Source organism: Vidua macroura, chromosome 12 (assembly GCF_024509145.1).
Source record: "Vidua macroura isolate BioBank_ID:100142 chromosome 12, ASM2450914v1, whole genome shotgun sequence".
Classification (NCBI taxonomy): domain Eukaryota; kingdom Metazoa; phylum Chordata; class Aves; order Passeriformes; family Viduidae; genus Vidua; species Vidua macroura.
This window is the reverse complement of record NC_071582.1, coordinates 15,292,846-15,308,668: the sequence shown is the minus strand read 5'-3', so window position 1 is coordinate 15,308,668 and position 15,823 is coordinate 15,292,846. Positions and strand designations below refer to the sequence as shown.

General features: G+C 42.6%; 1 protein-coding gene across 1 annotated transcript in view; it reads left to right on the top strand.

Annotated features, from left to right (window-relative positions):
- Window positions 1-14,882, top strand: part of AGBL1 (AGBL carboxypeptidase 1) — a 248,241-nt gene extending 233,359 nt beyond the window's left edge. Inside the window, exon 23 of the mRNA XM_053988729.1 lies at window positions 12,635-14,882. Coding sequence (XP_053844704.1) covers window positions 12,635-12,941 — 307 coding nt within the window. The 3' untranslated portion in view covers window positions 12,942-14,882. The remainder of the gene's footprint in view (window positions 1-12,634) is intronic.
- The last annotated feature ends 941 nt before the right edge of the window (window positions 14,883-15,823 follow it).

The following is a 15,823-nucleotide window of genomic DNA, read 5'->3' as shown; positions in this document are numbered from 1 at the left end:
GCAGTGTTTCTTGATAGGTTGCTTTTTGAGCTGAGCTGATAACCCATCTTGCCTCAGAAATGCTTTTTTTCCCCCCTCTCTTTGGTACTAAATTGCCTGTATCATGCACCATTAAATTTGACACAGTTTATCTCTGGGTTGGCTGTGCAGAAAAGGAGAAAGTCCAGCATAAGCCTGGGAATCTCAGGGTAAAGTCAGCAGCAGCCTGACTTGGCTGCAGCTACTCCACCATTCTGCTATCTCCATCATTCCAAAAGCCTGGGTCCCTCAGCATCATACAAGGGTTTTTTAATGGTTTGTGTGTTACTGGCACTTGAAATGTTATTGTGGAGGTACCTCATTATTGCTGGTGCAGCAGAAATGTCTGTGGAGAAAATGAGGCCATCATGATTTGGTGGGGAAGGAAGAGATTCTATCACAGAACACATCAATCAAGAGCCCTGTACATATCCATGAATATAACCTTCCTAAATGCATCCCCGCAGTGAAGTGTGTTTGTATATCCTAGCACTTGGATCTGTGCTGTTTGCACTGGAAAATATAATTTCTGTGGGCTCTTTCCACGCCTTGGTGACAATTCATGAGCCAGAACAGTTCACGACCTGGTCTTCAGCTGGTGTTTCAGTTCCTGGAAGACAGAATCCACCAGGAGAAGAGCAGATGTCACTTCATTTTGGTGCAATAAGCAGCTTTCTGAAGCAGAGACAAAATGAGGAGCTAGGAAAAGATAACTACAAAGGCAAATGCCAGGAAATACAAGACTTTGTGACTAATGAGGTTTTCATGTCCAGTGGAACCAGCGTGCACAAGTCCTCAGCCTTTGTTTGCTTGAGTTGGATCTGGCAGTCAAGATTGCTGGGCACTTTAAAATCAGAAGCCACACTGAGTACAGAAAATCTGGCAGCTTTTGGCTGTTTCTTTCCCTTCTAAACAATCTCCCCTTCACTTTTATGATGTTACTTGTTTTCAGGACTGCAAGAATTGCAGCATTTTTCTTTCAAAACATGATCTGGCAGCTAATCCTTGGTGTCACTGAGCACCTCTCCCCCCTCTTGATGTCAACACAAGTCCTACATCCTCATCATTCCTCCAGCTAAACTCTTCATTCCTGTCTGTCAGAATCAAGAACACTGACTTCGGTCCCTAATGGATCTGGAAACTTGCTACTTTACTGAAGTCACAGTTTGTTGAGAGGAGTTTTTGGACCAAACTCAATAAGGTTAAGCACCCTTTTTGTCACTGCTTTCAGAGGAGAGAAGGGCACACACATAGAAGAGGCAAATAAAGAGCTCTGCACCCTCATTTTGACTAGGCAGGTGGTGGAAGGCTTCAGACACACCTTGACTCTGCCGTGCAGACAGGTGGAGGGATGGAGCTTTGTGTGCCCACATTACTGGGGAATTGGGGCAAAGAGAGAAAAGCAGTTTGCTCACAGTGACTGCAAGCCCAGCAAGTACAGAACCTGTATCTTTGAAAACCAAGTGTTTTAACCTCATGATTTAATTTTCCTTTGATGTACAGCCTGACATATTTTTTCAGTCACTTACACTGTGCACAAGAACTGACCTTTTATCATTTTTAGTTGTAAATCAGAGAGTGACGTTAAATGCTCAGGGTGGTTCTCTATAAAGTGATTGTTCCACTGCTCTGCAAGCTGTGCTATAATTTGCCCCATCCATCCAAATACATGTCTTACCATAATTAAATGAATACTTTTGTCAGTTTATGTTGCTCCAGCTTTCACTCAGAATATGCTTGCTTCCATGGTGGGTTAGTATTCTCTTAAGAATTTATGTAAGCATGTACAAATATAGATATATATATTCACATACAGAAAAAAGAAAGCAAATATAATTGCAACTTTCAGGTAAAACACATAGAATATTTTGGCAGCCATTTCAAAATGGATTTTTATAAAATATTCAGAAAATACTCATGTTAACAGCAATTTTTAAAAATGTTCCCTGCTGGGAATTGATAGATGCTACAAGCTACAAATAGATTCATTTGAAAACTACATCTGCCTGTTATACAGGTGAAACATTATTAAATACCTACAACAGGGACACAGAAGAGAATTTGGGGATCTCTTGTACAGCAAACAGCAATGGCAACTTTTATATGTGCTTTACTCTGTTCTTTTTGCAAGGCAATGGTGTCTCCTTAGATCAGAGCAAATGGTCATTGTTTTTCCTCTTCCCTCTCTTTAGTGGGAGTCATATATTCCTGGCTGGAAGTTCCTTCTGGCACAAAGAATCCTTTTAGAACCCTGTTTGAGCTCTGAAATAGGTTGAAACTGATGCTTCATGTTTTTGTCAGCTCTCCATGCCCGTTGTTTTTCTTGTTCATCCTTGCAGTTCCTGACAGACAAATTTTTGGAAGCAGGGAGAACATAATGAAATATTTGCTATTCTTCATGAAACATCTGGCAGGGCTTTGGCAAGATAAGGGAATTAGCAAGCATTGCCACTTTTATATGCAGTAGATGACATTTTTTGTTGTCCTTTATGGAGTCCAAAGCATATGCAAATCAGCTGTGTAATGAGCGAGGTTAAGCAAGGTTTTGGATTTGGGTCCATATGGTGTTAAAAACATAATTGATCAGAATGTTTTGAAATATACTGAACATGAGTATTCAGATTTGTTTTATCTGAAGCTCATTATGTCTGAGAAGAGATTTAGGGTGAGGGCAGAGGCTGAAGTTTTAAGCTGCATCTATTGTTGATTATTTATGATCACACATACTTCATCAGATGTTTCTGCTATAAACCCCACTTCAATCTGCTTTAAAGGCACAATAGATTTCTTTGACCTTGCCCTTGCTGTCTTTCATTCTTATGGGTACACACAGGGTCTCTCTCTCCCCCCAGCTATAATATTGATTAAATATATTTGTTCTCCTCAGGAAAGGATGAGAGAACAAAAGTTCCATATCAGTCTCAGAACTTTTTATAATACAGGAGGTTTCTCAGATCAGTTATGATGAGCACCCCTGAATGAGATGTGTAACTTTTAGGAGGATTATGACTTTGCAGACTTGTGTTGGATCCATTCCAAGAAATCTGTGATAAATGGTAAAGGACCATAGGTAAGGTTACTTTGAGAGGTGGCCATGTTAAATGATGTTCATCACCTGGAACCTCTGAGGCTTCAGGGCTTTGCCATCATGTTGGCCTTAACTGCCTTCAGTGTACTCTAAGAATTGTTTTCTGTGGCCCTTAAGCTGAGATTTGTCTGAAATCTTTCCTTAGAAGCAGAATTCAGTGGAAGAACAGCTGTTGAACCTCCATGTGTTGTCATATCCTATCCCCTCCCTGGGTGCTTCAGAACAAGAATCATTCTCTTTAACAGAGTTAAGTATTTTTGGTCCCACCTGTTCTTTACCCATTTGAAGCATAAGATTGTGAAAGAAAAAGATTTGTGCAGAGGGGTTTCTAAAAATGTGTATTCCTTACTTTAAGAGGTACAAAGGAGTCAAGTCCACATGGAATAGGAAAATGTCCTGCTTTCCTTATTAAGAATCCAAGATCTTAACTTTAGCCACAGTCTTGCTTTAAGCTCCCAAACAGCTGATGACAACACTGGATGTTTTAGACAACCATTTCTGCCTGCCTCTTGACCATCCTAACATATCTCAAGCCACAGAATCACAAGGTTGGAAGAGACTTTCAAGATCATCAAATCCAACCCAGCCCCAACACCTCAACTAAACCATGGCACTGAGTGCCACACCTAGTGGCACATGCCAGTCTTTTTTTAAACACACCCAGGGATGGTGACTCCACCACGTCCCCAGGTAGACCATTCCAGAATCTTATCACCCTTTCCTTAAAAAACTTTTTCCTAATATCCAGCCTGTATTTCCCTTGACACAGCTTAAGACTGTGTCCTCTCATTCTGTCAGTTGCTGCCAGTCCTACCCAGATGGTCTAATTTCCCTTTCAGGTGAACTCCTGCTTTGTCAACACTCACCTGGGGACCAGAGTCAAAGAAGTGCTTTGCTCTGGTCACAACCAGCTCTTTCCCTCAGGTTGCTTCCACTTGAATGCAACAGCATCAAGGTTCAGTGAGCACCTATTGTTATTTCTCAGGGAGCTGTAGGAGCATCTCCTGTGACTTCCCATGTCTTGTAATGAAAATTGTGCTCTGAATACAGAGCAAACCACATAACTGAGAGCATGTGTGGGTGTCTGGGTGTGTGTGTATAATGTGTATACATCTATTATTTATCTGTCTTTAAGGAAAGGTAGATAAAGGATAGTATTTATGTGCTTGTTTAAACTTATTTACATACAAGAACACATATAATTTATAATAATTTAGCCTCATAATTTAACCTCTGCCATAGATTCTCTGAAACATCAGAGTGGGTATCAGCTAAAAATACATTTTCATGAAGAAAAACTAGCAACCAAGAGGTTTCTTTCTCCTTCATGGGTTGTAGTGGTTGGAAATTAGTAATTTACAGTAATTATTAGTTCAGTCAAGTAATTAGATATCTATCTATCATCTGCTGTGCAAACAAATATTTGCATGTGTATTTATCTGACCCAAAAATACCTTGTACATAGGACAGATATGTAACTCAGGCACAGGCTAGATGTGTCTTGGCCATCTTAAAACATTTTGCTTTCAAAATCCCAAATCCTTTAAGTTGCTCAGAGAGAACTAAGGGATATATACATATGAAACTTGGACTTTTGAAATTAAATATATAGAACCACTTATACAACTTGGATAGAGTCAGTGGAATTATGTGAAAGAGCACCAAGGGAAAAAAGATCTCAGGAGAACCTGCCTGCCTTTACATTCTTTATCCTCAGCAGTACAATTTTTTAGCATCTAAGCCAAAATCTTTCTACATTTCTTTCCCCCACACAGTGCCAATATCTCAACTACTGGAAGCATCTAAAAGCAATTACAAGGATTCCAATAATCTTCCTGTATTACTTTGGTTGGGCTGCTAAGTATCATCAATAACATGATTATCTTTTTGAGAAGAAATTGCTTGAGATAGAGGCACTGTGAGAAAAGCTCTCAAACACTTTCAAAATCATATTTTCAGCAACTCTTTCATTATTTAGTATCCTAATGAGTTCTGGTAGTCTCACAAAATATTTTCCCATACAAGGGGCCTTGACTGCTCATATTTCCATAGGAAGCTTAAGCTGTAGAAAGCCAAAATTTACCTGTTTTGGAAGCATTTCCTCTGATCCTTAAACTCTAAATCCAAGTCACTGTTTGGGCTGCCCGGTGGATGGGTATTATTCCATCTATTTTGCATCAGCCATCTTCTATTTCCTGTGTGTATATCTCATTTTTAATGAATATAACAGGATCACAGTGGACCTGGTATTAAACCATCCCTTAAATAAACACCAAGTTGTAGTGCATTATGGATCCAAAAGGCAAGATGTGGCCTATGCTTTCCCAAGACACTCTAAACTTCTGTTTCCCAACAGTGCCTGAATATATCACACATGCTTCTTATCAAAGTCTTCAACTTGCTTAAAATTTGTGTCCCAGGGCTTGAGCCCTGGTGCTTGGAATTTTGGCCCAAATATCAATAAATATAGTGCTGTACAGAGATGGGCAGTCAGGTCTCAAGGTTTCTTCAGGCATATCCCATATTGCCAGGGAATTAACACAGAAGCTGGTCCTGGATGGCAGTTTTGGGTGAATGAGCTGTTCCCCCAGCTTGGGTGGAGTGGCTGGACTTGTTTGGTGTGACTGAAATTTAACAGGTTGCCTGGTATGTCTGTGGAGGTAAAGTCAGAGTTTTCCATGCTTAGGTTCTTTTATAATTAACTTCACACCATAGTAAATGGAAATTTTACTCAGTACCCTGATTTAGTTTTTCAGTGGTGATGGGGATACAGCTGTTCTGTTCATATCTGCCCTTGCAAGCAGCAGATTAATGGAATTATTAATGGTTTGTCCAAGCCAGGTATTGTACCATGTGAAAGAAAACATCATCACTAACCAAAATGAATATGCCAGTTCCCAAATCTTTCATAAAATACCCACAGGATGGTGCTTTCCTGCGCTGAAATGTGAATGTATTTAAAGAAAAAAAAATATACAAGACCTAAGAACAGTCTAAGAGTGAGAGAAGAAAAACTCATTATGTTTGGGGTCTGCAGCAACTGCCAGAGCTTAATTTTGTGGCTGACTTGTATCTGTTCAAGTCACTGGGTTTTATTAATGCTTCAAGCCTACAGCTATAAGAATGCTAAAGATGCAGTGTTTGCCCTACTCTGATATATAGATTGGTCTTCCATTAGGAGGAAATTAATGATTGTTCATAAGACTGAATCCGCAGCCTCTGGCTCCTCAACAGCTTTTCCATCCTGCAAGTCTGAAGACCAGCTTGTGTGAATTTTACTGGTTAGCAAGCCTGGATCTGAACTGAGATACCTGGAATCCAGGAATATCATGCAATGTCAGCTACCCTTCAAATGGGAGAAAAATGCCTTCTTGTCCTCTCTGCAAACTTGTCTTTCACAGAAAGATCAAAGCTGTCCCAATGGCACGGTGCAATTCAATTAAATGCAGTTCTCCGCGTTCATTGAAGGCTTTTCCATTTCCTAACCACGTATGATGAGAGGTGTGTGCCCAGCACCTCCCCTGCCCCTACAGCACCATCAGCCACCTTCTCACCACTGTTGGAGGCAGCCATTCCTGGGGACAAGAACAGTTTATGGTAGATGCAAGTAAATTGCTGACCCAGGGCTAAATTGTTGCAAGCCTGAATGAACATTAGGGGACAGTATTGGCCAGGAGTCAGCCTGTTTCTTTCTCTTCATGCTCTCCTTTTATTTACAAGCTGTCTTCCCTTCTAAATAAAACCCATTTGCCCTTTACTTATCTAACTGGTGCACCAGACACCCATTTCTAATCTGGCCAAATCAATTATAAATATTGCAGTCTACAATTAGCCTGGGAACTTCTGAAAAGCTAATTAGTTCAAGCCTTAGCGATGAATTGCACCTTTCTCTTGGCTATTTGCAGCAGAAAGAAAAAAGGGGAAAAACCCCAACCTACAAGACCAAACATGTCTCAGCCACAGCAAACAGAATTCAAGGCTACGTTTAATTATGTCCATATTGCTGGTGAAAGGATGGGCCATGGTGGGCTGAGAGCCAGGGCACCTGGCACTGCCTTGGGCTGAGCACACATTTTCTCAGGAGAGGTTTATGATGCAAAAGTCCTTGTCAAAGAGCCTTTGGGAAGGGAAGTCCCTTGGGAGTCCACAAAATTAACATAATTAGTGTTTGCTGTGTAGGAACAACCAAGGGGAAAGCAATAGCTCCTAAAGCTGGAGTCATCTTGCATCAGAACAGAGCTGGTCCCCTCCCTTGGTGAAGTCAGGGACTAAAGAGATCCTTGTCTGGCATTCCTCAGGCAGGAGGGTGTCAGGCTGCTGTCTAGGGAGCTGCTGAAAGGCAGAGGAGAAATTAGAAAGTCATTACAAGGTGTGCAAGGCATCTTGTAGCAACTGAATCCAGACACAAAGGGCAAATTAAAACCCTTCTTTGCTGGCATCTTGTTGCTGTAGTGTATTTCTTACAGGTGTAATTACCTGCAAGCATCATAGTTGTTTCATTTATGTCCTAAAATACTACTTTATTGAAGCAATTAAAGGCAGAATTGTACTCTGGGATTACTGCAAATGTGTCTGCTTAAGGTTCATTTTAGATTCATTACAAGCCTTCAGAAGCAGTGTTCCTGCTTTTAATAAAACATATGGTTTCCTCAAAAGCAAAACTGTGCAAGACCACACATCCCTTTTAGATTTGGTGGTGTAGATGGAATTTTAATGTCAGAAAGCCAAAAGGGCAAGGCAATTCCAATTCACCACGGAGAGGGCAGCATGTCTTTAAAGCTTCAGGACACTTTATTTACCAGCACTGGTAACTCTTCATACAATAGGTAAAACTTTGGGAAAGAATGGGTGATTCCCCTTCTGCACAGGTGATAATTGTGGTCAGGGAACTTTCTGGGGTCTCCACTCCCTGCCTGAGTGGGGAAAAACCACACCCTTCAAGTGAATGCTGTAACTGTGGAGAACTTGGCCTATTAAATCACATAAAAGTCTTTTTTTCTGCTTTCTATTCACACACAAGAATGTCTCATCTCTTGAAAAAAATCAGTAAAGCTATTTCCTGCCTTATTTAGTGTATGAACTATATCAGAGATGTACTTGGCTCATTACACACAGCCACACCCCTGCTTTGGGCAGCTTCCAAAGAATTGGGACATGCCATGATGGAGAGAAGGTTTAACACAAGGAGAAAATAGGGTTACAGGCAGGGTGATTATGCTGGGACATTATTTTTCACTGCAGAGAGAGGCTGAGGACATGTTTGTTTGTTTGTTGATACATCCTTCAGAAAGAATCATTGGTATGTCCATGACCAGCAGTGGTCTCCAGCCTCAGCTTTTTCCTCCTTTTTATGTGATGCATTTAAACACTCCCACTTCAGCTTCTCTCTGACAAGGCTGCAACAAAATTCAACAGTGAGAGGAGCAGTATGAAAGAAAAGTAAATGCTCCACTTCCTTCTGCAATGCAACTGTGAGGGCTGTCAAGTGAAGGTCAAGCAGAAACCCTGAGCAGCAGTCACAGATTCCCTAAGAGGGACAGTTGTCAGTGCCCGTTCTTTCCAGCAGAAAAAATGAAATGTTCTATTTTCAGCCAGCCAGCAGAATACACAGAGAATGAGTGACCTGCCACACAAGCAAAATGTGAGTGAAAAATCTCTGGAAATTACTCAGGAGTTCTCTAGTTTTCTCCATTCCCTGGAAGTGCATGTACAAGTAGATGAAAATTAAGTATGGAGGAGAGATGCCACTCATCCCCATGTGCAGTGTGTAGCTATAGTTTATCACCACAGCTACAGAGTGTGTGTTCTGAGGTGTGGCTCAGCAGGACAGCTGACAAGAGAGCTTTCTCTCCAGCTGTGACCTAGCAGGCTGACTCAGAATGAGGGTTTGACAGTAGGCACCTGAAAGAAGTGTTTTCCAGTCATACCACAAAGTTCCAGTTACACTGACTTGTAAGGAGGCACTGGGCTCCCTTCTCCTTCTCCCATTAAACCAGCAAAAACCCCAGAATTATTTTACAGGGAACCAAATCTTGCTTGCTTTCCAAAACTGAGCAAACAAAACAACACACCCACATAGGAAAGGAGAACTAATTAAGATTAAGTCATATCTGAGTAAATATGCAAATTAAAAATCAAAACAAAGAAATTCTATTTATCACATCATGAAGTTGCAAATTGCTGCTGTGGTTCCCATCAGCTGGAATAGATGGGGGCTAGGAGGCTGTAGGTTTTGAAGATCAACCAAATGTGTACATGTTTTATTGTGAAAGCTGGGGGACTGCTGGCTGTAGAATATATTACCAGCCTTCCCCCCTCTCTTCTGCACTGTGTTCATGTTCAGTGGTATTCATAGTCTATATTTGTCTTGGATTTCTATAATGTAGTGTCATTGGTTTTCCTCTTTGTTTACCTTCTGTAAGACAACATCATCATTCTTTGATAAATATGTTTCATGTCTCCTGGGTAGGTTTTTTGTTGTTGCTTTGCTTTTGGTTTTTGTTTCATTTTTTGTCGCGTGTATTCTTTTCCAGCTTTTAAAGATCAGATTAAAACTAAACACACAAACCCCCAAAACTCTGTTGGGAAAGAATACAATAGTCAACAGATATTGGCAATCCTGTTCCTTACCCTGTTTCACCATTTGCATGGAAGGAGATGGTCTCCATGGTGTGGGGAAGCACATGCAAGGACTGGCACTCAGTTGGTGGAACTGGCTGGCTCCTCCACGTGCCACATGCTGCCACCTCTCCTCTTTCAGAAGAACCTGCTGCTTGGAACCAGACCATTTGTGTTGCTTCGTAATGCGTTTTAAATCTTCCTGCAGCAGAAAGTGAATTATTGGGATGTGAAGTTCCATGTAGTGCAGAGATGTAACTGTTTGTAGAATATGTTAGTGTGAAAAAGATCCTCTCAACTTTGAAGTCAGCAGTGTGACAGTCAGCAGCCCGTGCTGGCAGCAGGAGGAGGTTGGTGCCATCCCTTTGCCGTTTGGTAGCTCTGATCCAGGGCTGTCACTGCAGGCTGGAGAAGCCACTGCTGAGATCAGTGCTAACTGCCTTGCTCATCACTGCCACAGCAAAGGAGCAAAGGGCAGAGCTAATGACGAAGAAAATCTTTCCTGACCTCCAATCAAGGTCTAAGCACATCCTCACTCATGGGGAACCTCTTTCTGCAGCACAACTGCCCCCTAAATTGAGTTCTCATAGTCTTGGTGTTTTGTGTGCTGTGCAGGCAGGCAACAAGGGGGACCTCTGGAAGCCCATTACAAATGTTTTATGAATAAATGCTTGCTTCCTAAAGAATATCCCTTCAGTCTTCAATGCAAAGAAATGGCAGTTTTCTATTTTTTGTCTTTCATTCTCTGTTTGTTGTCTTCCAGATTTCCCTTCATTAGCAAAATGTTTTTGTGGTAGGAGGCATTTTCCCTTTTTTTGTCAGAAATACAGTCCGAAAATCACTTAAATTATTGAAAAATTCAGAAGATCCTGTTATTTGGCTTCCCAGATTTAACCTTTTCCCCCCCCCCAATTATCATGTTAATGCAAATGCTTGACCTTCAGTTCCTAGGCTGCAAGCGGTTCCATCTGTAAAATATCAGTGAGTTGGGCAACAACTATGTTCTGTCCCAATGGCATTAGCAGCTCCTTAAAAATGTACAAGTGCAATATTGAAAGTAGGTATGCTTTGGTTCTTTTTGACTGCAAATCTGCAAGAGCAGGGCTTATAAATGAAAATTCTGGTTCCCCTGGGTTTAGTCAGCTTTGAACATTATCATAGGTACTCAGTATCATGGTAATTCATGCCATGCCTGCATATGAAAAATAAAAGAAAAATCAAACCCACTGGTCAGACTCAGCTGGGACCATTGCTGTTGCTGTTTGTGCTGGAAGGATTGTCCTGGTTTGTTTGTTTTGTTTCATGTCACATCCTCATTTTCAGTATGAGTTCCTCCTGACCCAGATTTCTGAGCAGACTGAAGTAGAGCCAGAAACTGTAAAAGTGCATAATTATTCTTTTATTTATTTTTAAGCTGTACAGCTCTATTAAGCTTTCAGAAAATCCTTTATACCCAGCCTTTGAAGTAAACTAAGCCAGAGATCAGCCTGAGAAGGAGATGTGGGTTGACACTGCTTGTTTCTGCTGCAGAATAGTCTGTATGCAGTTAAGATCTGGAGTCTCAGACTAGGAAAATCTTACACCTTTCTTGGAGTGCAGAAGAGGGGATACATCCAAAAGCAATACTTTACACCTTTGGTATGTTCTGAAACCTCACTTGCTGGCACTGCTGTGTAACAGCTGAAAGCTGGAAGATTATTCTGGTTACTGACATGTAAGTAAGCAGACCACACATTAAAGCTGTGTATGCTCCATCTGCCAAGCCATTCATCCTTCCCAGCTTGGGACAATTTAAAAAAACTCTGGCCCAGAGGTGGAATATTATTATTCCTTTCCCTGTCCCCCAAAGCAATACATTCTCCTGCTCTGAGTCTGATCGAAAACATTGACCTGGAGGTGAAAAATGCAGTATCTCTTCCCCTGATTTATCCAGACTGTGACCCAGGCAGCACTGAAATCACAGGCTTCTTTCTGGTCTCAAAAAATTACCCCGTTGTCCTCATGGGCTGAGAGCCAGATGGGATGCAGGCAGCTTGGGAGGAGAAGGACCCCCAGAGCCATCTAGTCTAGTGGTCACTTTTCTGCCATAAATATTGCATCAGGCAAACCTCATGCATTGAAAGTGGGCATGTAAGGAGAGCTCCTGTGGCCATTCCTTTGAGTAAATGGCAGGAGGCCAAAGTGGGGTAACCTGCCTTTCTGAGAGCCAGATGATGTGGCTGTGACATCCACTTAGAGTCTTTCCTCAGCCATTCAGGCTTGACTCTGAGTTTGGCCCTTCCACAGGAAGTCACACTACCAAAGCCTTTCCATGTTCTTCACAAAACACAGCCACTCCTGCTGCTTCTGCCCTCCCTGCAGCCAGGGTGCTTGAAGATCCAAGAGGCTTCGTTTTCTGTTTGTGCTGCTTCTTGTTAGCAGTGCTCTGAGCTTGCACAGAACAGGAGGAAAAGATGCCAAAGCACTTCAACCACCTGGATTAATTAGGTCTTACACTAAATGTGGAACTACAGCAAGGGGGATGATGATTAAACCAGCAACCTTCTGGAAACTGAATGTCTTCTTCTCTGCTATATTTCAGCTTCTGCAACCTTTGTTAGTGCCTCAAGGCAAGAATGGCATTGTCTGTATGTAAAGCACCCTGCTTCTGTATTAGCAATAGCAGTAATAGTGATGGGAATAATAATAATGCTTTACTCCTGAGAGGTCAGTGAATATCACTCTTCATTTTATCACTCTCATTGCGGAGACAGACACAAAGACATACCAGAGCTTGCTTAGTACCACCTCATCCCTTATTAACAGAGCCAAGGTTGAACCCAGAAAAAGCATTTCCCTGTTGCTTGCTCTTCCCCCTGCAAACACCTCCTCCTTTGGTGACGTCCAGTCTCTCTTGTGGTTTTTCTGCAGAAGGTGCAGTACCAGCAGCCTGGAGTCTGATGATGAACCTCCTTGTGTGGAAGAGATTGATTATGACACTGCCAGTAGCTGTGATGGTGAAGAGGAATTCTTGGAGCTAGACCAAGAGATCCAGGAGTGCCTCTCGTGTGTGGAAGACGAGACAGAAGATGAAGGAGTGACCACAGGACAGACATGCAGCTCCAGGGCTCTGAGGGGGCTCTACATTTCCAGCCAGCCAGCACCCAACAGCACAGCTCTTCCTCTGGGCTCAACAGCACTTGGGCTGTACAGTGGGTTTGAGAGCAGTCCTGTGTGAGCAAGGCTGCGTCTTGCAGAGCAGCAACAAAACGGGTCACTGCTCATGTTTGCCTATTTGCCAGCTTCAGCACCCTTCCCAGTGTTGCTCCTGGTTCTGAATGGAGAGTTGACTGTATGTTTGTGTAATTTGTATACAGACATCTGCTGAGAATGACTCCTTACACTTTGTACCCAAGGCAGAGCGAGGGGCCACTAGCCCAGGTGGTACTATGTGAGGTCATCCATTCCTGAATATAATCCCCAGTTTCATGGCTGCCTCTAGTATATGGTTTCATACAGGTTGACCTAAGGAACAGTATTTTGAGACCAAAGAATCAGAGATGATTCTCTTTTTCTGACTTTAGGCAGCCTTTGCCTGGAGAAGTGACAATTATTGATGCCTTTCACCAGAGCTCTCTGTTGCCATTCTCTCTTGAGCTGTAGAGCACGTCTCTGATTTCTGTCTGATCAGCATTTTTACAGGGCCTTCAACAGGTTGGGTCAGGCTGTGCATATTTCTGATATGGTTGTATCTCAGCAACAGCATGGGAAATCCAATGTGCCACAGTAAGGAAAGCAGCAGTGACAAGTCATAGTGATCCTCTGGAAACCTGAGCTAAATTCACCAATAGATTAGTGATGGTGGCAAAACCCAGGAGTGAGTTTTGCCCAAGCATCAATAAGAACAGTGTCTTTAATCCCCAAATGGAGAAAAATTAGATTTCTCCCAAAATTACCTCCCAGTTCCTGAGAATCCAGCACAGACAGAGAATCCACACACGTGTTCTGTGTCTCTAAAGCATGAAGCCATGGCACTTCATCTCACACTTCACATTGCCTGATGTTGCCATGTCGCTTAGACTCTGCTGCTGCAAATGGGGAATTGCCCTGAATCCAAATTGAGCTAATTTTAAGATGCAAGAGGCTCCCAACTCTGTGACTGCTTTGTGAGGCTCAAGGACAAGGATGAATGTGCAATGTGTTGTAGCATTACAGCCTGCAAGGACTCCAGTGATTACCAGTGATGATTATTATTAATATTGGTGCATTATTAAAGGCACCGTGTCATCTTCCTGGTTTTATGCTGGTTTTGAAGAGAATTCCTAGTGCAGAACATGAAACGCTCTGATGTTTTCTGAGCACCTTTCCTCAGACTACCTAGACAATATTTTCCAGCAGGAGGTTGCTCTTTAGATAAAAAGCTTCTTCCTGTCCTGCTTGGTTTTCAGCATCCACAGACCTTAAAGTCTTCCCTAGCACATTAAGAGATCCCTCTGTGTCTATCTCTTTAGGATGCTGCTCAAAAGACAGGCAGCTTGGGTCCTTAGAAGCTGAGCTTCTTAGCCCAGACTAATTCATTAGGTGTGGTGTGTGCCTCTGTACAGATGTCCTGTTCTGCTTGGTTTAGCATGCAGCTTGTTGCACACAATACTGAATTTTAATAAAAGGGTGGCTCACACAAAGGGACACAAAAGAGGTGAAACAGGTGTTCCCATTATAACAGTTTGTATAATACTGCTTCAAAGCTTATTAACAAAGAAACAATGTATGTGCATAATGAACTTAAAAATCCAGTGTTTGTAGGCACGACAAAAACTTGACACTGTGCTAAGGTACTGACGTGGCAGCATACAAAAGGCATGCTCTGGGGTGTTCAGCATACAGCACATCCCCAGAACATTGGGTAAAAAGCACTGTTGTACATATCTGTGTCTGTAAATTGCATGTTTGCACCCACTTTGCTTTCTGTACCAACTGTGCCACAAACAATAGCTGAAGGGCACTTACCAAGGCTTACCAGTGGTAAACCCTATTGCAACGAAAAAAAAAATCTTCTTAAATCAGCATTTTCCTTAATGAGATGCAAATATTTGGGCTATAATATTTGGCTTTCTCGCTGTTTCATTCTGAGTTTTTTAAGATATGGGGAACTCAGTTCAATGGGAAAATTCTGCGCTGACTAAACTGTGCAAGAGTTTTCATTATATAATAAAAAAATGTATCTTCCATGTGTGTTTGGAGCCAAGTGTGTATGAGCAATACCACCATTTCAGAGATCCCTGTGCTAGGAGCTGCAGGAGGTGGGGAGATGGCAGAGGTCCTCAGGGTGTTTTCAGTGTCTGGGATCCAAATGCAGCAGCTGAGTTGGGAGCAGTGTCCCTGGACATCAACCACACCTGCAAAAATGCTGCTGCGTGGTATGAAAAACCCGGTCAGTCCCTTCTCCCTGGCAGCATGCCATGCCTGTGCCCAAAGCTTGTCAGCAAGTGGTGAGAGTGCTGCAGAAGGCAGTAGGCAGGAGAAGCCCCCAGCCCAAGGGTGGGGAAGTGCAGCGGGACAGGTGGGTGACCAACCACTTGGGAATGGCAGCTGGATAACTTCAGGAGAAGCAGTTTTGTGGGCTGCCTCCTTTTTCTCCAGGAACTTCTCCAGAGGGAGCAGATGCTCCTCTTCTTTTGACAGACCTCTAGAGGTCAGGAGAATGCCTCCGTGTGCACTGCGCGCTCCACGCTATTAAAATTCTCCCTGAGTCATGGTAATTAAGCAGAGCTAGGCTCTGCACAGAGGAACGGAAGTGCATTGACTTTAATAAAACAAAGTGTAAAACAACTTTAGATTAACTCCGGCCTTGTTTATTCTTGCACACTTGTAATTCTGGTTTGGTATCCCCCAGTGAATGAAGCCGTTGTCCCCTGCACCGGGGCCCGTCACCTCACTTCAGCCTGCGAAGTGCTGAGCACTGAGAGCAGCGCCTTTTCTTGCTGTCGCTAGATAATCCCAAAGAATTTGGAAACAGACGATGGAGAAAGGGAGGGAGAGAGGGAGGAGAGGGCAGTCGCCCCGCTCCCCACCGTTTTGTCCTTCCTCAAGAGTCAGCAAGGCTGTCAGGTTGAGACTCAC